General features: G+C 40.8%; 2 protein-coding genes across 4 annotated transcripts; one reads left to right on the top strand and one right to left on the bottom strand.

Moving 5' to 3' along the window:
* Positions 1 to 245: 245 nt before the first annotated feature.
* On the top strand, positions 246 to 10,517 carry LOC141779147 (kinesin-like protein KIFC3). Of its 3 annotated transcripts, XM_074653821.1 has the most exons (21): positions 246 to 487; positions 615 to 639; positions 719 to 832; positions 1,073 to 1,169; positions 1,332 to 1,489; positions 1,597 to 1,849; positions 3,888 to 4,060; positions 4,478 to 4,543; positions 4,830 to 4,967; positions 5,071 to 5,268; positions 5,369 to 5,542; positions 6,151 to 6,298; positions 6,842 to 6,972; positions 7,072 to 7,183; positions 7,260 to 7,441; positions 7,517 to 7,621; positions 7,731 to 7,861; positions 7,953 to 8,073; positions 9,201 to 9,330; positions 9,644 to 9,873; positions 9,983 to 10,517. In XM_074653821.1, the coding sequence occupies exons 3-21, from the start codon at positions 740 to 742 to the stop codon at positions 10,106 to 10,108; spliced, it is 2,766 nt and encodes a 921-aa protein (XP_074509922.1). In that variant the 5' UTR covers positions 246 to 487; positions 615 to 639; positions 719 to 739; the 3' UTR covers positions 10,109 to 10,517. The 3 variants fall into 3 exon arrangements, with proteins under 3 accessions (XP_074509922.1, XP_074509921.1, XP_074509920.1); XM_074653820.1 differs by lacking the exon at positions 615 to 639 and having other exon boundaries at positions 249 to 487; XM_074653819.1 differs by having other exon boundaries at positions 254 to 639.
* Positions 10,518 to 11,818: 1,301 nt separating this feature from the next.
* Positions 11,819 to 20,962, bottom strand: ccdc12 (coiled-coil domain containing 12). The gene is made up of 7 exons (XM_074653828.1): positions 20,803 to 20,962; positions 17,694 to 17,767; positions 14,028 to 14,107; positions 13,789 to 13,850; positions 13,649 to 13,683; positions 13,457 to 13,533; positions 11,819 to 12,195 (listed from the first exon to the last, which is right to left on the bottom strand). Exons 1-7 carry the CDS (start codon positions 20,884 to 20,886, stop codon positions 12,116 to 12,118), a joined length of 492 nt encoding a protein of 163 aa, XP_074509929.1. The 5' UTR covers positions 20,887 to 20,962; the 3' UTR covers positions 11,819 to 12,115.
* Positions 20,963 to 22,394: the final 1,432 nt, after the last annotated feature.

The raw sequence follows: 22,394 nt of genomic DNA, 5'->3' as shown, positions 1-22,394 counted from the left end.
CTCCTGTCATGTCATTTCACATTGCATTTCAAAGATCTCTTGGCTCATGTTCAAGTGTTCAGCTGTTTTAGAGTCCTTGCAAACATCTCAGTATATATGCTGCAGTTTCTGATCTTTATGAGCACCTGGAAACCTGACACATCTCCTCCAACCTCTGTGTCTGGCCGCTGGTATCAGCATCACCCGGCTCAATCTGTCTCCATACCGAATCTGTCACTCCACCACTGCAGCGGATCAGGAAACTGCACTGAGCATGCTTGCGGCAGATGCAGCCTCTAGATGGAGCAAAGTGGAGAGGAGGAGAAAGGGGGAGGAGAGAGAACGGCAGAAAGGGAGTCACACAGGAGCTGGGATGCTGTTGCAGCTCTGAGAACAAGGGCTGCATGGGAAGCTTTGTCATTGACAGCACAGATGGAGTGTGAAAGGGGAATACAAATGACTGGGATGTCAGATCTTCATCATCAAAGAGGACAAGATATGTGATAAGGTAAAAGAGATTTCAGCGTGATGGAATGGGGTGATGGTTAAAATAGAAAATAAATGTAGTCTCTGGAGAAGTCCTGATGTGTCGAGACACGTTTTTACATTCATGCATCCTTTTGATCATCGTCAAGACTTGAGTGTTGCAGTAATATCAGGGTAAGAAATTGAATATTGTCTGCTTTTCTGCTGCATGTTAGAGATCTATGTGGTTACTGAGTTAATCTGTCATTTGCAGGGACTCTTGGGCGGCGTAGAGATGTACGCCTTCTACTCCCTTTTAGTCTACATCTTCTACACTGTCTTTAAGAAGGAGGAGGAGGATGAAGCGTTGGAGGGATCTTCCTCAGACGTAGGTCTAGCCACATCATGTCCAGCCTCGGGGGTCCTCTGTCAGGATAAATATATTCTTTTACGGGGAACATGCATGCGTCATGTCCCACCTGACAGTTCAAAAAAGGCTCAATCTTAAAGGATGTAGAAATTAGTGGTGTCATTGTTCTGCCTTTTGTGTGCGTTTCTTTGTATGAAATGTGTAAATATTTTGCCTGTGTATAACTGTCTGACCCTAAATGTATGTTGCTGGGCTCAGGAGCAAGGACCTGTTTCCATGGAAACAGGGAGCAGGAGGAGAGATGGCCACACCTCCAAAAAGGGAAAAAAGGCTTATGTTCGGCATGGTGAATCCAGTGAGTGCTCAAATAGCGTTTATTTATAGTCCAACATAAAGGCTGTCATATGATATAGAAGAATCATACAACATTTAACGATATGGAGAGTTTCTACTAATTGATTATTTAGTACATACATACCTTTACTCTTTAACATTTATGTGTTTTGTTGTCATCCAGGCAGTAGCAGTGACAGTGATGAAGTGTCTCTGAGTGATGAAGGTGAGGAGGATGGCCCAGACATGCCAGCATGCACTCCTCTGGCTGCTTTTCTGTCCTTCAAGCAGGAGACTGAGAAGAGGAGGGCCTCACAGGTGCAGCTGGAAACAACAGCAAAGGTAACGAAACTGTGTCATCACCTTGAGTGAGCTGCTCACCTGATGCATAAATTCCCCAAACAGGAGCCTCTGCTGTGTTTAACTTTGTTTGTGTCTGTGCTGCCCAGTTGACGGAGTCTCCCCTGGTGGCGGTGATGTCCCACTTGCTGACTTTTCTGGAGCAGTACTCCCACTTCCAGCAGCTGCAGCAGCAGGCCGACCAGTACCGCGTCCAGCTGAAGAGGCACCGCATCCAGCACCGACGGCAGATGAAGGCCCTGCGAGCGTCCTACCGCCAGCGCCTCAGGGACAAGAGCAGCATCATCAGCAGCCTGGAGGAGGCCATCAGCCTGCAGCAGACCCCCAGTCCACTGAGCGAGGGTGAGGAAGGAAGGGAATTGTCCCAGAGAGGAAGGAGAGAGGAAAGAAAGGATCGGGGGAGGGTGAAATTAAGGGGCAAGATGGATGGGTTTACATGATGAAAAACAGAGAGGTCAAGAGGCTGTTTTAATAACACAGAAATAGATTGGTTGGTGTGACAAGAGAAGCAGAAAATGGCACTTTGCGGACTAGAGATATCTTTCAATCGATATGACACTTGAGATTGGATGAGATCATGTGATGGATGGAGGAAGATGGATTAGGAGGACAATGAATAAAGAGAGCCAATTTCACACTCTCCTCATAATAGGTGTATATCCACCGGCTTACATAATATACATGAGAGTGTTCCAGCGTTTTACAGTTGTGGAAATCCAATAATTTTACATTACTGTATAAAACCGTGAGCAGGAGTTGAGAGGGAGTCATTACGTAGTTCAACTCAGTGTCCTATAATATGTTTTATCCATTGCTGGTTCACTCAAGATTAGATTTTTTTCAACCAGTACACCTTTTTATAGAAGAATAGAGTCATCAGCAGAAGAGCAGACTGATTAGATTTATGTGGGCGTTTGTTTAAGTCAAGAGGCCAGACTAGCACTGACCTCAAAGCTTTAGATGTGGGTATCTGCTGTGTTTCAGATTTGACCAGATGGTTCTTTGACCTCGGAGCAGAAGGTATAGCCGTACCAACTGCACTGTTTTACATCATGCATGTTAACAAGCACATGACGCTGTAGACAGATCAGCTTTCTGTCCTCAAGGTTGACTGATGCAGCCTCAGAGAAACATTTCATTATGTATGACAACGTGTGTGATAACCACACCGGGTTATATGAATCTCAGTGTGTAGGCGTGTTTAAGGAGAGGACCTCGTGCTCACTGGCTCTCATTAGTCGCAGGACGTCAGATACATAATTCTGTGGCAAGGGTCTTTAGTACTTGGATAGTGATTCCGTGGCTCTCTGTCATGAATAAAACAAGTCTGAGAGTGCTGTTTTATTCCCTGCAAATGCACTTACAAGGTCTGGCACATGCAAGGCGCCACGTGTACTTGTGTTGGACTAAATATAGCCCGGAGTCCCGAGTGTTACAAGGCCATTTGGTCTGTTTGTTTACTGTGATGCAACGTGCAGGCCTAAGTGGAGGAGGAGTGATGTCTCTTGGATGTGCATTTTGGCTGTGTTGTGATCTTCTATTCGGTATTTGATTTAAATGAATGGCTAGGGCTCCATTCAGTGGTCATTCATCAAGAATGTAACAAGAGATCATCATCTGTTTTTCAGTTTGAGGAAACAAGTTTTTCATCATTTCAAGATGCGGTTTTCAAATATAAAAAGCTATCTCCGTGCCTCTGCAGAGTTATCACGTTTCTTTTAACACCCCTGATGCACAGCTGTAGCCTCTCCATGTTTTTTTTCCTGGCATCACCACCTCTCCCTGCACCATTGTGATACAGCAAACCTGACATGGCGTGTTGATAGAATTAGAATAAGGCCCTGCAATGAAAATCAGAGGTGACAGAGGCTGATAAATCATTGAGGAGGAAGAAAGTGATTAAAATGCTGTCGGAGCATGCTGCTCAGGTTCCTGTCTGATGAACAATAGAGGAGTTTTAGCAGGTTGTTGCAACTTGCATCGTATAAACCTTCCTCCTCCTCCTTCTCCTCGCTCCAGGCTGCACGTGAGAAGCTGCAGGAGAAGTTGCTCAGGAGACATGAGAGTTGAAACACGGCAACGATAATGTTAACTTCACTGCAATGCACGGTGGCTACATGGTGTGTGAAAGAGCTTTAAGTGCAAACTTAACGTTCATTAATTTTACACACAAGCACTCAAGCGTACTGTAGAAATTAGTCAGACCTGAAAACATATAGAAAACAGGTCAGAGGATGTTGGCTGGTTCTATTTCTGGGTGGCCTAATATGAATATGGGTCCAAAGATGACAGAATATGATTTCTGTTAGTTATGCCGTCAGTATTCAGGCTGATGATGATGATGATGGAGAGGCTGATTCTTATTATTTATGTCCCCCAGGTGAGTCCAGCAGTGATGCAGGGACCCAAGCTGGGGTCCACAGGCTGGTTGAGTCTCTGTACGGTCTGCAGGGTGAGAGGAGTAAGCTGAGAGGAGAACTCCGCCTGATGCACTCACAGCTGGAGCAGAAGGAAAAGGACAGACACTCTCGTATACAGGCCTTTCACCAGCAGGTAGGCAGCTGCATATTGATTTAATTTAGGAAAAATTGTTACCTGAAGTCCATAAATAATTGATCAAAAATAGAGTTTATTGAGTTCAAATTTATATTTCATTACAAAATCTCTAAAAATGACTTTAATGATTAGAATTTATGATGTGCTTTTTTTCATGCCCATAAGAATTTGGAAAGAAAATTATAGAGATAGAATTACGTGCATATCTTTATAAATAAAGCAGAATTGCAGAATTAAATCACGTTCACATTGTGCTATAAATAATGGAATGAAATAGGGAGACAAACTTGTCTATAGTCAAAAATAAGATAAGATAATCCTTTATTAATCCCACAGGAAATTTTGCAAATTTCCCCGCTGTGGGACTAAAAACTGTCCTCCGTTAAAGGTTTAACCCTCTCATTTCTTGCACAGATCGATGAGCTCAAGGGTTGCATAGAGGAGCGCGAGGAGGAGCTGTCAAGACTGAGAACAGCCACCGTAAGCGCAGTGAACTATTGATTTAATCATTTGTCACTTAAGTCTTTGTCACTTTCCACGCCATCAGCAAAGCTGCCACATCTGCCCACACACGCACTGAATGAAATGTAATGCTGTAAAAGAGTCACACAACAGTCAGCATGCCTTGTATAACACCTTTAATATAAATTCATGATGAAGAAACCCTCATCTCCAAAGATATATACATGTATGAGAAGAATAGCATTTTGAAATTGCATTGATGCATTCTCATTGTTATGCTGAACCTCATGTTTCATGTCCTCAGGGGGCCACAGACTCGGAGAAGCGGGTTCTGTGTCTGTCAGCAGAGAACGAGAGTCTGAAGCAGAACCTGAGCGTCACCCAAGGCCTCCTGCAGCAGCTGTCAGCCATCCCGTCCCAGTCCAGCACCATGCTCATCAAGGTGAGACACACCAGCACACCTGAGAGCTCACTGACGTGCTACCCAAGTGACTGCAAACACACATATTTTAAAATTGACATTGTTTTTTTATGTGCTCTGCTAGGAGAATGAAAGCCTCCGCAGCAGAGTGCAGCAGCTGGAGATGTCCCTACAGCAGCGTGCTGATCAGCTTTCACATCTGGAGCGACAGAGCGAACAAAGCGAGTGGAGGAGAGGAGAGGAGCTGAGGAAACGAGAGGACCGAGTGAGGGAGCTGCAGCTGGAGTTGGATAGAGAGAGAGGCAAGGAGCCAGCAGTGAAGGTAAATCTGACCTGAGAGTGAGATTTGTTAACACATGGCCTCCTTATCTTTAGTAGATGACTCTAATCTGATATCTTCTCTCTCTCTCTCTCTCTCTCAGTATGTCACCCAGACTGTGGAGGTGGAATCACCGGCCACACTAAAGCAGCTGACCAAAGCCAGACAGAGGAACGAGCTGCTGTCTGATAAGCTGTCCAATCAGAATGAGCGGTGCAAACAGCTGGAGGAACACATCAGGAAGTCCGATGAATACAGCTGTAATCTGCAGCACAAGGTAACAAACAGAAGCCAAGCCATTCACGCTTAACTAGTTCGGTGGGAATTCTTATCTGTCACATCTGCTGTGAAGTGTTCATACACACTAATACACAGATTTTAACATGCTGTATAAAACTATTGTCTTGGGTCTATGTTTTTAGAAGTAAATAATTGTGCTACACCAGTTTTTGAACGTGTCCCAGGCAGCAACAAGCTGGACATAAATTGTAATGTGGGAGTTTGACAATAATGCTCCATAATAATGCTAAATATCCATCAGTTCACATATTGTTACTGAAGGCTGCTGGCCACTAGGAGGCGAGGAAGCTGGCACCAAATCCTAGATGTTCCTCCTGATGCCATCAAATCTGATTTAAAAAATCTGAAAGTGACAGAATTGAACAAGTCCAGAGGGGTAAATAAACCGCACAGTGTTTAGAGAACAGATGATCAAAAGGGAGAAAATCAAAGAGTTAGAAGGAGTAAGTTTCCACTTTGCTGCTGGAAATTCACAACTCGGATCAATTTCATTGACAGATGAACTCATTACAGAGCTGTGCCTGCACAGATTGGACCAGTCGAGCTGACAGATTGACAAATCGCTGTGCTGAACCTTTTTTACAGATTGCAGCGTATGAGCGAGAAATCAGTAAACTGAGGGAGGAGCTGTTGAAAGAGATCGGCCACTTGGAGGAGAGGAAGGAGGAGGCTGTGAAGGCTGCAGCCACCTGCTCAGCCGAGCACTTTCAGAACCTGCAGGACCAGTTTTTCAGTGAGTTACACTAAAATGATCAAACCACCACAGGCGGAGAAGAAAGAGAAAATGTCTTTAAAGAGATAGTTGAACATTTTGGGAAATACACTTATTCGCTTTCTTGTGGAGAGTTAGATGACCTCTCAATCACACTAATTAACATGTTATATCTCCTCACACAGAAACCAAAGTGTAAAAACGAAACATACTTTTACAGGGGAGTTATTTGATTGATTATTTCTTGGCCAGAAGCAGATGACTTCCTGGACTTCCTTGTCATCACTGTGAGGTTGCCAGGCAACCAGTGGAGACTCCAGGAAGTCACAGCACCTATCAAAGAAATAGTTTCACACATGACCCATGTATAAAAACGCAACTTGACGTTTTACACTTTGGTTTTTTATACAGATTAAACAAACACAATATAACATGTTAAATAGTCAAAATCAATCTTCCCATCCAACCCACAGCAAAAAAGCGAATAAGTGCATTTCCCAACATGCCAAACGAGACAAAACTCTTTTTGAGCGTGATTCTAAATGGCGTTTTTATTTTTGTCAGGCTTGCAGAAACGTCTGACAGCACTCCCTCCAACTTTACGCTCCATGAAAACCGATTACACCAGTCTGAGGAGTCAGGTTCGAAACTTCTCGGACTTTTACGGAGCAGCCATCAGTGATGCAAAGAAACAGGTACGTACATGACGTCACATCACGATGTCTACTCTATGTATTTAGGGGACAAGCGAAGCCTAGTGAAGAACTTTTTTTGCTGTGTTTTGTCTTTGGCAGATTACAGCAGCTCTCAGTGAGATGTCTGAAGCCAACAAAGACCTCCTGGAGAAATATAGGAAGGAGGTGGCACTGCGCAGGAAGTACCACGAGCAGCTGGTGGAGCTTAAGGGTATGCAGAGAAGACAAAATAAAATTCACTGCAGAAAATAAATCTGCATCATTAACTTGGCCCCCTCTGGTTTTAGGAAACATCCGGGTGCTGTGTCGTGTGAAGCCTGTGCTGAAGGAGGACCAGCATGAGGAGGGCCAGTCTGTGGTGGTGACGACGGACTCCAACAACGAGTCTTCGCTCACTGTGCTGAACAAAGGAAAGGGTCGCATCTTTGAACTGGACAAGGTCTTCCACCCTCAGGCGTCGCAGGAAGAGGTGTGAAAACGAACAGCATAATGCAGGAAATATATCCGTAACAAGAACTCCTAACCCTTCGTTGGTTCTCTTCAGGTCTTTCAGGAGATTGAGCCTCTTGTGACGTCCTGCATCGATGGCTACCAGGTCTGCATATTTGCCTATGGACAGACTGGCTCTGGAAAAACCCATACAATGGAGGTATGCTCTCTAGTTTTATAGCATTATTGGAGGAAAAGAGTGATGACATACCAGTACAGGTATTCGGTCCATGATGTAAGCTGCATGCTGAGTATCATTTGATTCTCAGGGCAGTGTGGAGAACCCAGGCATCAACCAGCGAGCCCTGAAACATCTCTTCAGTGAGATCGAGGAGAGGAAGGACATGTGGTCTTACACGGTCACCGTCAGCTCTGTGGAGATCTACAACGAGGTGCTAAGGTACGGTATGCTGCACTTTTCTTTGGATCTCCTTTTAGACCTACTACTAGCTGCTCGTTTTATTGTTGGCGTTATATATTTTGTTTCTCAGAGACCTGCTGAGTAAGGACGGAGAGAAACTGGACATTAAGATCAACCCGGACGGGACAGGACAGCTGCATGTGCCGGGCCTCAGGGTCATCGAAGTGAAGAGCTTTCAGCACATCAAGAAGGTGACACTGCCTGTTTTAAACAATCTATACCGATATGCAGTGGTCGAAAGTACATTTACTCAAGTACTGTACTTAAGTACAATTTTAGGGTACTTGTACTTTACTTAAGTATGTTCATTTTATGCTACTTTATACCTCTACTCCACTACAATTCAGAGAAAAATATTGTACTTTTCACTCCACTACATTTGTTTGAAAACCCTTCGTTACTTTGCAGATTCAGATAAATAATACAAAATGTAATCAACAAATAAATTATGATGTATTATTGAAGGCTGTCAAAGTTAATGTGATAACGCTACAAACTTGTGCAAAATTTTGGCGAGGAAAAACTGGTTTTGTGATTTTCACATGCCCACTTTATGATAATCACATGCAGTTTGGAGCAAGTCATAGTCAAGTCAGCACACTGACACACTGACAGCTGTTGTTGCCTGTTGGGCTGCAGTTTGACATGTTATGATTTGAGCATATTTTTTATGCTAAATGCAGTACCTGTGAGGGTTTCTGGACAATATTAGTTATTGTTTTGTGTTGTTAATTGATTTCCAATAATAAATATATACATACATTTGCATAAAGTAAGCATATTTTTCCACTCTCATGTTGATAAGAGTATTAAATACTTGACAAATAGATAAAATATGGGCAACTAATTTGCAATTAATCGTGATTAAATATTTCAATCGATTGACATCCCTAGTATTATTATTATTATTATTATAAGTTAAGACTTTATTGATCCCTGCGGGAAGTTCACAAGATTCCCGGCAGTATATATAGTAAAAAATAAGACCCACCATAACCAGCTGCAACATTAAAGTGATGAACACATTAATGCATCAACAATTATAATCCAATAATATAATATATTATTCTGCATAATGACTACTTTTACTTTTTATACTGTGAGTATATTTGAATGCTTATACTTTTGTGCTTTTACTTCAGTAAACTGTTTTGAATGAAGGACTTTTACTTGTAAAAGAGTATTTCTACACTATGGTATTACTGCTTCTACTCAATGAAAATGTACTTCTTCCACCACTGCTGATATGATACTGAATTACCAATTGCTACAAAAATAAACCATTACATTTATGCTGATTATTCTTAATTTTATGAAGATTTTAGCCACAGCCCGAAGGAACAGGATCACCTTCGGCACTCAGATGAACCAGCACAGCTCCCGCTCCCACGCTCTGCTCTGCATCACCGTTCAGGGAACTGACCTCGCCACCGGCTCCAAAACCACCGGTCAGTCACACATAATGCATTTCTCCTTCTATACAGGGAAAGTGCATTTATTATTAATATTTGCTATAAATCTGAATGAGATTTTGGCATTCGTCTTTGAATCCCTGTTTTATTAAAGCTGAGGGCTGAGCTACTACTGCATAATGCTGAAATAAAAACAATATTTCCCAAGGGATACCATGGTGAATATCTGCCGTCTTTGAGCGGAAGGAAGGTTGAGAAAGAGAAGCTTCTGATCAGGATTCAGTCAGACCAATGTGGGTTCTCTCTTTATCATTTCACCATAACTCTGAATTAACATTTCTTACCTCAGGCAAGTTGAACCTGGTGGACCTGGCTGGCTCAGAGAGGGTGTGGAAGTCTGGTGCAGAGGGTGAGAGGCTGAAAGAGGCCCAGAACATCAACCGCTCCCTGCTGTCACTGGGGGACGTCATTCAGGCACTGAGAGCTCGGCAGACTCACATCCCTTTCAGGAACTCCCGCCTTACGTACTTATTACAAGACTCCCTGGGCAAAGGCAGCAAGACTGTCATGGTGGTGCAGGTGAGATTACTGCTCCAAATGTATCGATTTTCAGCCTTAGAAGTGTGACATATTTGCAGCAAATTACATTTTGAGTCTTTGTTGATGCTTGTTTTGTTTCTACTAAAAGGTGTCTGCTCTGGATAGTAATGTGGGAGAGACATTGTGCTCACTGAAGTTTGCCCAGAGGGTGTGCAAGGTGGAGCTGGGTCCTGCAGCCAGGAAGATCGAATCTGGTGGAGGACAGTGCGACTGAAAGCCCTGTTCCCAGTGATTACCAGGAAGCCATGAATGCACCAGTCAGATTATCACCCACCCTACCAAACCAACCAACCATAACGCTACAGTATCAACAAAATCAACAGCAATCCTGCTCAAGGGCTAAATCTGTGTGGCACCCTAACGCCAGCCTCGGATTGAGGTTCGGTATTGAGGCCACCTCTTTGCCATTTTCTGCTTCTGACAAGCGATAACCCGTCATCATCATCAGCTAATCTGCATGCAGGAGTATTTATTCTTCCACTCTGAGAGCCAAAACAACCTCCGACTCCCCCAAGGTCTAAGATTAGATGCTTCCTTGAACTACAATATCAGTTTCCTTTTATTAAATACCAAAATCCAGGATTTATCTTATCGGCTTTTCTCGCTGATCATCACAGTGTTTAGAGCAGCATCACGTTCAACAAGCTTCCAGAGCCACAATATCAACACCTCCGTTTTTTGCAGTATTAATCATGTTGCTATAAATGTCTGTAGTTTGTGAGCTTCACCTCCAATGTTTTTGAAGACTGCAGTGTGTAGGAGAATCTGTTTTGTAGTCAAAGTATGGGCTATTAATCATTTCAATGACACTTAAGTCACATATTAGTGTAGTTTTTGTGAACTTTGGAAGAGCAGTGATTGAATGCTTTCTGTTTCTCTTTAGAGCCTTTTGAGAACAGAGGAAAGCGATTGAAGGGAGCAGGTGGCCTTGTATTAAGAAGAGTGGTAATATAATGAACGGTGCAATACCCTCCTAATCGAGGAGACAGTTTGGGCCTACGGAGACGATATAAGATGCACTTTATTGTGAAAGAATAGGAGCGTTTCAGTTCAGAACAGGTTTTTAGGTGCTTGCAATAGATATCACTAGTGAATGTCATACCAAAAACAGCTTATTGTTATCTGTTCATCATATTTATCACCCATTGGATCAAAGCTAACTTGATTAAATAGTAGCAAGACATTAATTAATGTTGCAGTAACTACCATGAGTGCTTAGGGGTCACTTGATGACTAGAGAGTGAATTTTCAGATACTTTTCTGAATAAATATGATGTATTTAAAAAGTGTCTTTTCTCTTATTAGATGCTCAACAACAAAACATTAATAATATAATTAGGCGTGACACGTAGCACAAAAGCATCTCTGGATGTATGAGGCCATTTGGGGCAATTTGGCAAACAATTAGCTTTTGGAAATATTTTTATCTTTAATTTATTATTTTATAAAGATTTTTATATGATTTTTAGAGCTGCAATAATTAATCGATTAGTGGTCAACTATTAAATTAATCGCCAAATATTTTGATTATCAATTTGAGTAATTCTTTTTTTTTTTAATTCTCTGATTCCAGCTTCTTAAATGTGAATATTTTCTGGTTTCTTTACTCCTCTATGACAGTAAACTGAATATATTTGAGTTGTGGACAGAATAAGACATTTGAGGACGTCATCTTGGACTTTGGGAAACACTGAACGACAGTTTTCACCATTTTCTGTCATTTTATAGACCAAACTAATCGATTAATTGAGAAAATAATCGACAATGAAAATAATCGTTAGTTGCAGCCTTAATGATTTTGGCGTCAGTGTAAATATCACAAAATATATCAATATGACATTTCAATACATATCCTGTGATAAAGGATTTATCCATATCGCCCACCCCAACTTTCAAATAAAGGAAAAATGCATGAAAATAATAATTGAAAAAATTCACAATATTTTACTTGAAAATATAAAAATTACAAGATATTGATGTTACATTACAAATGCACATCAATAAACTACACACACGGAATGTACTACTACATAATAATATGTAATAATGCAATGAAGCAGGACTCACTACGAAATATGAAGACCTGACACATTATTTTACTCCCTGCAGTGATGAAAAGTGTCCGTCTCTTTGAGCACAACTCAGATGTGACAACACAGTCCCAGTAAACTGAGGCCATCCCTCTTGTCGTCTCCTTTCATTTACCCGTCACATCCTGGATTCAGTCAGAGTCTCCCTCCTCCATTCCTACTGCTCCCACCGCTTCGGCCAACTCCTCCTCGCTGCCTCGGAGACGATCCCCTGGACACACAAACACTCACTGTCAGTCTGATCAATCAATCAATCAATCAATCAATCGCTAGTTGCATTCATGTGTAGATCCTGCATACTGGCCATAACTCTGGGTACGGTCTTATTCAGTAGTAACGATTAATAGGGCCAATTAATGCCATTTTGAGATCATTGGCATTGGCCAATGCCTGCACTCACGAGGCCAGTTTGACAGACGCAGACAGGCTGCAGGTCTGCAGACACATCTGCAGGCAGTCTTCTCAATGTGGTTACTGTGGAACGAAGTTAGCCTACACCAGGGAAGGCCACTAAACTAACATTGTTTATTTATTTAAGTTTGCAAATTTTCATTCTCTCTCAGAAACAAGGAGATGCTGCTATCTGCTGACAAGTGCACTAAAACACTATTTATTTTTGACTCATAAATTTTTTTTTTTTACATAGGTTTAGTTTATTGATTATATTTAATTTAGTTAATAGATTTTTTTTTTTTACTTTAAATTAAGAGCACTGCAGACAGAATGCAGATCTACTTAAGCAAACAGACACAATGCAGACAATAACAGTGTTAAATAAATGTTCATTCAGCAATTTTGTTAAATTATTGGGTTATATTAAGTTATTCAATTATGAAATTGTTGTATTTTATCAGATGAAAAAAAAAGAAAAAGATGATATCGGCATTATGTATCAGTCGCCCTGCTCTCTAAATATCGGCATCGGCCATTGAAAAACCTGTACGGTCAACATGTAGTCTTATTCAGGTTTAGTGCATCGTTGACACCCTGTAATCAAGCGTCCCTGTTGTCCCACCAACAGACAGTACACACTGCTGGCAGATTTATATCAAAATGTAGCTGTAAGGCTGTCTGAGTATGCACAGAAAGCTAAAACCAAATTGAAAGAGGTTTGTGTTTACATGCCACGATAAACATATTTATCGGGTTATTGTGAGTTCGCATGTTAATTCAAAATATGGCTACCTGTACTCTCAATGTCACACATGAAAACGAGGTAAAACCAATTTACATTTAAACGTGTTCTGTGCTCTCCATGAAAGCTCCTGCCTATTATTAGAACGTGGATCACACATCGGTGGAGGAATCGCACCACTGATGTTATCTGATGGCTTCAAGCCTCTGAGGAATCTGGAAACCACAAAGCAATTAGCCTAATAATTCACGCCCTAGCTCAGACATGCTCGTCTCTGTGGTGTCAAGGAAAAGTCAGTGATAAACCGCAAAAACACAAAATAGGAAAATATACTAACGGATGAGCTCGGCGATGGCTCTCTGTGTTCGCCTCTCCAACTTCTCCAGTTTCTTTGCCACATCACGCTTTAGATCCCTAGATGCAGAATCACAATGAAAACACAACGTCAGTAACAAATTATCTTTAATTATAATTAATTAATTAATTATAGTTTGTATGCACCTTACAATAACTTTCAAAAACATCTTACCAGTCTGGTTTTCTTGGGGCGAGGTTGGCCAAATCCTGAGGAAAGAAAACAGCTGAATTTGGCAACAACAACTACTACAACAACAACTACTACGCTTCTTCAACAAAAGAGATCACATCTAAACAGAAAGGAGTACTCACCACTTCTTCAATGATGGGCTCTGGATTAGCTGCCTCTAACTGGTCTCTTACTTTATCCTCCACTGCAAACAAAGAATATTTATCATCAGTCATTTATAATATGTGATAACAGCAGCAGGAGTCTGTGAGCAATACTCAAGTAGCTGATCGTGTATTATGACCTTCCCTAGAGGCAATGTGATATGAACAGTACTCAACAGCAAGGTGACTTTGAAATCATCTGATTGAAGAGTTCTCACCTGATGCTGGTTTGGCTTTGGGAACCTGCCTCTCCTTCAGCTCTTCATCCTCTGGAGTGTAATTCCTCAGCTTCAGCTCTCTGAGGACACAAATCACAATACGCATTATCAGCTAACACTCTTTTCCCCACATTCTTGTGACCATCCAGGAGGTGGCAGTGTAGGCAAATCTATGCCACCGGAGATTAAGACGCATAAAAGACCATCTGCAAACCCTACACAGCTGCACATCTAATGTCTAAGTTGGGCATAATGTCCCTCTTTATTCCTATGAACACGTCTGATTAACATGTTCCACCTGCTCCTGGGCACAGACTTGCGGAGAGCAGCAAACAGCTGAGGAATGCTGTCCTTGATGCTGAATTACGCAGTCTTTCATCACATCTCTACACGGAGGAATTCTTGGCAAGCTTAGCTGACATCTCTGCGTATTATACAGAAAGTCCAGAAGCAGAGGTAAACTATTGTCTGACCGAGGCACGGACCAAGAGAGTTATCAGCTGCTCTGAGCTTAACACGGATTTGTGATGAGGCTCGAGAGAGTACACTCTTGATACATTCATCACACCCCTGCTGCTAACAGACAGACCGATGCCTTGTATGGGTATGGGCAGGAATGCTAGTCATGTTCTGCCTTTGGCTGACTGAGGGCCACTCTTAGTTCACACATCGCTCTCTCTCTCTACGCCTCCTGAAGAGGACTATGTCCTTCTATCCATCTCATCCTTAAATTGAACTCTTGTGTCAATCATATTTCAGTCACAATTAATCAAATAATAAAATGTGTTTTTTTTAAACAATTTATTTGAAGTAAAGCAAAATCTTAATATAAATATTGGATAAACTGAGTTTATATAACTATAATGAAATTAATTAAAGAGGACCTATTATTCTCATTTTCAGGGGCAAATGCTTTAATTTTTTCATAGTCTGCTCTGATTGGTCCGCTGGCCCACTCTGTTGTGATCGATCAACCGAACTAAACTCTTCGGACTCCGCTCCAGCTCCGCTCTAACTAGCTTTGTTTGAGGGCGTGCCAAACTAGCCGCTACGCAGGTATTATGCTAATGTGTTACTTGGTGACATCACCACGTTATGGAATAAAAAGGCGGGACTTTTCAAGGTGTTTCAGGCATGTTCAGGAGCGGTGTTTCTGTGGGGGAGAGTAACTCCATTTGGTGTGGACTTTGGGCTTTGCAGAACTTTTACATGCACAAAAAACGATATAAATCACTAAAGGAAAGGGGAAAAAGCACAAAAGCAAAATAGGTCCTCTTTAAATAAACAGAAGGAAACTACGTCAATGGTTGTCCTAAGGGCCTAAAAAATGAATTTAAAGATTTCAATAATTTTGTCAACCTAAGCTCCACAGTCGCAGTGTTACAAAGTCCAGATGCCCTGACAGCAAGTTTCTTAGCGTGGAGTTTGGAGACGCCAGAAGGCATCTGTCCAGAACTAACTAATAAGCCATCAGCCTTCAATAGATCATATTGTGATGAAATAAAAACATAAATAAATAAGGATGCGCACAATATGTCATCAACAAGTTTTTCCTCCCGGAAGCATGAATGTACTCAGCACAATCTTAGCATTATTTTCTATTGGTTAATTGCAATTGGGCTGCATTATAAAAACGCATTGTGTGGAAGTGGACGTTTTGGTGGAAGGGTGTCACTTGTGCAAAGAGCCATGACTATCAAGTACGGCTGAACGATTTTGAAGAAATATGTAATTGCGATTATTTTTGACTGATATTGAGATATGATTTGCGATATAAGAGGGGATGATAATTTTGACATCGTCATTTTTCATTTTCACTGATAAACATATTAAAATGATTATGATGTGATTTTTGTGGGGATCTACCAAACAAAGATGTTTTCTTAAATATGTAGAATATGATGTGTAGGCCAGGACATCTCTGCAGCACCACAATATTTAATCTAAAATGGTATTTTGACACATCTTCTCTTTGACAAATTTTGCGAAAAATGCAGTATGGCATATTGCGATTTCGATCAAATTTTGATTAATTGTACAGCCAGAGAAGAGAAATTTACATTCTTGCAGTTATTCATCTTTCGTACAAAATTGATAGTTTGGTCTAAAGATGGTGTTGGATGAAAGAGTAAATAAGGCAAATAGACAAAGGTCCTCTTTGGAGGAAGTTGTGGTGCAAAAGGGAAGGTCAAGAGGTCACCATAACATTAAGATACATCATATGAGGACTGTGAATATTACAGCAGATTCAAATGCGCCATAATCTTTAGGATCCTTTGTCATGGATAATTAGTGGAAGTCAATACATTTTTGACATGATTGCGGCCATTAACATCCAACAGAGACTAAAAAATGTTCCACCACCAGCAGGACAAAAAAAACAGGATGTACAGACTGTGTGCGTGTGTAAATTTTCTGCCTTCCTTTTTTTCTGAACCGTCTCTTAGTTTGATGCGTCCAAAGCGTTAAAGTGTGTTTACACATTTCCACTTCAAGCACGCTGTGGCATCAAAGAGAGCCAGTGATGAATTGAGAGCGCTGACCCAAGTGTGGCTCTCTGAAAAGGTTTAGAGTGAACTGTGGCGGAGGAGGAGGGGCAGCAGTGTTCAAATGTTTACTCTGATATCAAGCTACCTGCTCCATTCACCAGAGCAAAAAATAACTCCAGACAACCATCAGCCTTTTCATTTAACACACAAGACTACAGAGATAACATGTAATTAGTCATATCAATATTTTTAGAGGCTTTTGAACTTCCTTGAATCATATTTGACTTACCTGTCTGTCTATCTAAAAATAAAAACAGCAGCCATGACAACACCAAACAAGATGCAACAGGAAAAGCTGCACGGTGCAGTTGGTGCCTTTTGTGGAATAGGCTTGGAGGAATGTATGATAACACACAGGGATATAAAAAAAGACTGTACAGTTCTACTGTTTTCTTGCGGTTCATTCATTTGAGTAGCAATAACTTTAGGGCAAACATGTTGATTGTTGTGTTCTTTCATGCCTGAGTTTGGCAATTTGATCCCCCATGAAATTTTAATACAAGATACATTACACTCACACCCTGCTACAAATGCGTGTCTTGATTTCTCAAAGCACCGATTAGAAAGAAACCCCAGAGTACATTCAACACTGAACTTTTCTCTTCACTGACAATTGTCTAAATTAAGCATTTAACTCTGCTGCTATTCTCATTCTCATGAGAGAGATCTGTCCTGTTGGACTGGAGGAAATAAAGCGGCACTCCCTCGGTGCCGTCAGTGCAGTCATTAAATATAAACAATGGAAAAAAGAAGGTCCTGTAGGACGGGAACGATGGCTGCTCCTTCTTACCGACTAACTAACTAACACAAAGTTGAGTGAGCTGCAGGATATTTGAGCAGCTAATAGCAGGAGGCTGTGATCCAGCCCAGTGTAAACACTGCATCTCATGACCTGCACTGTGTTACATGAAGACGGTGTTCAGATAAATGCTCTGATGGTGTACACTTCCATATCAGTTTCAGTGCCGTTTGTGCAGCTTTAAAAAAAACTCAGCTAAAAGGGACGAGCTACAGAAAGATATAGTTGAACAAATCATGATATGCTTTTAAGAATATGATTAAAAATAAAACAAAAACAAACAAATAAACATTTTTGTGTGTGGTGTGATGAACCAACCTGTGCTTTACTTCAGTAGGCTCCTCTAGTGACGCCTTTTTGTTCTCTGGCTCCCCATCTTCCTGCTCTCGCCCCTGTTGAAATATCATCACGCCATCATTAAAGTGACTAAACCAACCACACGTAAACAACGGGGAAACACATGATGAAATAGGCTTGCAGAAATGCAGAAAAAAATGATATTGACCCCCAGTGAAAAGTGATAACAAAGATATCAAACCCCTCCCATTGTGCATTTTCCTGAAGAGGTTTCCTGTTCACCTGCTAGAACAATTCAGGGGACTGACTCATTCCTGAATTGCAGCACAAAAGGAAAACAACCCCCGGCTTCAGGAATGTCGAGTCATTTATCAAATATTGCTAGCCATTATGCCTCTGCTTAACACAAGCTACCCTAACTGCCAAAACAGTGGCTTGCACATTGAAAAGTGTTTCCTGTTGCAAGAAGAGTTCATATCTAGAACTGAAAGATTGTCATAGCGGAGCAGAATAACTGTGTGTAATGTTTATATGATTCAACACAGACAGCAGCCCAGCTGAGAAACTGAAACTCTGGTGCAACAATCTGCTCTCAGACCTGTATAATACACGGGTCAAGACCAAAGGTGTGTGTTGATATGGCATTCTGATAGTACTATAATCACAGGTAACATTTGCTCAGCATACGTCATCTTGATAATAACTGATACGATAAAATTCTCAAACACTTCTTACAAATTTCACTGTTCAGTGTGTGGTAGTGGACACAGAGATGTGCTGTTATTGTTTTGCTCTTTGTAGTTGCTATTGTTTTTTTTTCACAGATTCTACACAGTTTTTCATCTGCACTTTTCATGCATTCTTCAATCAAATCCTCTTTTGCATCAGTAAAAGTTCAGTTTTCACTTCTGTCTTTTGACTAAGCTTCCTCCACCTTCCACAATAAGTGTGTTTTTACTGTCACAGTGTCCAGTTTAAAACTGAGTGGCATAGGAGGGTCTTTCTCTTGTGTTCATCCTGGTCAGCTATTGTTATTTTCAGCTTCATAAATAATAGTGCTGCACATTTAATCACAATTTTATCTAAATAGCAACATGGCCTACTGAAATATTAAAATCGCAGAAGGTGCAATATTTGTTAAAAGTTAAAAGTGTGGCAAAATACCATTTTAAATTAAATATTGTCGTGCTGCAGAGATGTCCTGGCCTACACATCATATTCTACAGGCTTAAAAAAAAATCTTTTGTTTGTTACAGATCCCTGAAAAGATAATATAATAATTTTATTATGTTTTTCAATGAAAATGAGAATGACGTCAAAATTATCATTCTCTCCTAATATCGCAATATCAGTCAAAATAATCCCAATTATTGAAATCGTTCAGCCCTAATAAATATTGTAGATGGTTATGAAGTCGACAAACATCTCAAGAGTAGTTAAGTTTGTGTAGAAAACTGTTAAAAAAACAGCTGTTTAATGTAATAAGTTTGTGATAGAAGTTGCAAAATAGATGTTATATTCTTCAGAAACTGCCTGATCAGTGGAAATTTCCCTCAGACTTTCTCTAGATTATTTTACTAATTCTCCAATTTCCCCATCTGAAAAATATATCTATGTGTTACAAGTTAAATTCCAAGACCTTAATGACCAGTGGCAGCCCTAAATATCTGGTGTATTTTAAAAAAAGGTGTGCTTTTGTCATTAAATACTTGAAAACAGACACCTTTTCTTTTAAATCAAATTATTCCTATCTCTTTAAGGCAGCAGATCTTCCTTCCCTGTCGCCACCAGCCTCTTCAGCAAGATATTGAGGACCTATCTGTTAAAGGCACTGCTGAACATCAACTATTTGTCTTAAATTACAAGCAAATACAGCTGCTGCTTCAGCTCAGTCTGTAGAGGAGCATTAACATGTGATATGTATATATTAAATACCATCAAGTGCCTTGTTGAGAGGCTTGTTGAACATGTGACTTCTGTTTGGTACCTCAATCATATATCTTATACTGTATATACTGTATATGTTCTTAATATGCCTTGTACAAAGTATTTCCTTTTATAGTTGTAATATAACTTATTATTTTAATGAAGCTTCCCAGCAAAAAGCCTTTCACACGTTTGTACCTGTATAACCGGCGTGACAATAAACATCTTGAATCTTGGTTATATTATTTCACACAGGATCTATAAGCTAATTGATCATCTTAATTGACTGTAACACCACTTCACTAGACATCACTAGTTGAAGCTGATCATATTCATCCAGAGGTGTGTTTTTCATTATAGTTCTCATTCATTCTTATTAACTAAGATTTAGCTAAGATATTAACTTTGATATATGAGTAGAGCTTAAATCACTTTGTTATTGTCTCTGAGGGGGAAACAAGACCACACAAGTTAGGCTTGTTGAACATGTGACTTCTGTTTGGTTATATTATTTCACACAGGATCTATAAGCTAATTGATCATCTTAATTGACTGTAACAGACATCACTAGTTGAAGCTGATCATATTCATCCACAGGTGTGTTTTTCATTGTCGTGGCAGTTAAAAACATCGTTTTTAGTTCTCATTCATTCTTATTAACTAAGATTTAGCTAAGATATTAACTGTGATACATGAGTAGAGCTTAAATCACTTTGTTATTGTCTCTAAGGGGAAAAAAAGACCACACAAGTAGATATTAAATACCATCAAGAGCCTTGTTGAGAGGCTTGTTGAACATGTGATTTCTGTTTGGTTATATTATTTCACACAGAGGATCTATAAGCTAATTGATCATCTTAATTGACTGTAACACCACTTCACCAGACATCACTAGTTGAAGCTTGATCCACACAAGTTAGCTTCAGAAATTAGCTTCACCTGCAAAACCAGATAAACTACAACTACAAACAACATACATGTTGAACTTAACTAGATCTGAATTAAATATCTAAACCTACATCCTCTCACAGCACAACAATAAAGCTAAGAACCAGAGTTATTGATTGATTTGCCAGCTACATGATGATGCTAACGTTAGCTACATGCTAAGTCTGCTAAAGTTACCTTAAAGACAAAACGAGGCGTTTTCTAGAGGATATGTTGCATTTATCCGAAACCACACACCAGAAAACAAGATACTTACGTAAAGTTGTTTGTCTCTGATGGCTCTCAGCCTCTCTTTTCTCTTCAGAGCCTGCTCCTGAAGCGACCCAACATTTCGCTCCATGTTTATCTCTACACGCCGCTTGATGCGCTCTGAAATCCATTAACGGCCCTGACTGAGGATGTAGAAACGACCGTCGAGCACATCGATTGCAGTGGCCTGTTGCCTTATCATGTGATTATTGTTGTGTTTTGTTGACAAATGTCTTTAAAATCATGAATTAAATTGAATGAATTTGGAGTATTTGAAAATCAAATTCCTACTTAGGATAATGAGATTTTACAAATATTAAAGGGACTGTTTGTAAGAATCAGAAATGCTTGTTAACAGCGACACCTGTGGCTGTTAAGTCAATGAAAGTCAGCGTCGGGCTCACGCTTGTGCTCGCTCTACATAGACATGAACGAGCGTCGCTCAAAACAGTGAGGCGACACACGTCAGCTAAAACCACAATATCACTCTATATTTCACCTGCTTGGCAGTAATGTTAGCTGACCAGACGAAGGTCTCTCCATGAATCAATGCTGATCCTAGTGTTGGCTTTTCCTGCTTCAGCCTCCCGACCGCGACCGGAGGGAACAGGGAAGACACGAGAGTTTTAGTCGGAGACGATAACGCTTCTCGCTGCGGAGCCCCGTCACTTCACAAGACACAGGAGATCTTTGTTGGTCTGGAGGAGCTGCAGCATTTATTTCTGCACAAACGTCCACTGTACATTCACTAGATATTGTCAAAGCTAAACTAACTCTCCTGCAGTGTGTAGTGTGCGCGCATGCACGTGAGTGTGGAGCGAAATAGCGAGAACGAGTGCGGTGCGTGAGTAAAGGCAGGCAGAAGAGCAGAGTACAGCAGAGACTCCGGCCCTGCAGACCAAAGCTACAGTCTTCCCCATGTCCTCCGACTGCGGCCAACACTGTTTTGCAAGACGGGCTTCACTAGATATAAATTTGCAGTTTTGGTGCTTCCGTGTAGTTTGTGTTGGAGTCTTGTCTGAACAGCGTAGCCACACGCGAGCGCGCATGGGACACCGACCCGGATTGATTTATACGTGTAAGAAGTTACAAACAGTCCCTTTAAAACAAGATCAATTATGTTGAGGTCTATATTGGCACATGGAGTAGGCCTAATACTTGAATTAATTTAACTTTCAGTAGCTTATGGGGTATTTTTGAATAGTAATTAAACATACTTATGGACTATTAGCAGACCTATACATTAAAGGGAATCCATAGGACAGACTGGCACACTGTCCCGCCTGTTGATGGTCACAGTGTCAGGTCCTGGTTAGGAATGTAGGCCATCGCCATGGTAATACAGCTGCCTCGAGCTTCACTGTGTCCATCCTCCTAATGACCAAGTGTGTGACAACACAAACCTGGTTGTTTTAAAGGTCCTAACAAGGTTAAAGATCATGATAATAATAAGTCAATAAATGGCCCATTTGTGGTACGTGATAGTGGTCCATCAAGAGAGGAATTAACTCCTGTTATATTATGGTTTACTATAGCAGATAGGAAAAAGTTGTCTAAACTATCCACTCAGTACAACAGACACACCACTTGTCTATAGAA

Source organism: Sebastes fasciatus, chromosome 12 (assembly GCF_043250625.1).
Source record: "Sebastes fasciatus isolate fSebFas1 chromosome 12, fSebFas1.pri, whole genome shotgun sequence".
Taxonomy (NCBI): Eukaryota; Metazoa; Chordata; class Actinopteri; order Perciformes; family Sebastidae; genus Sebastes; species Sebastes fasciatus.
The sequence above is the reverse complement of the archived record's forward strand: the minus strand, read 5'-3'. Positions and strand labels throughout refer to the sequence as shown.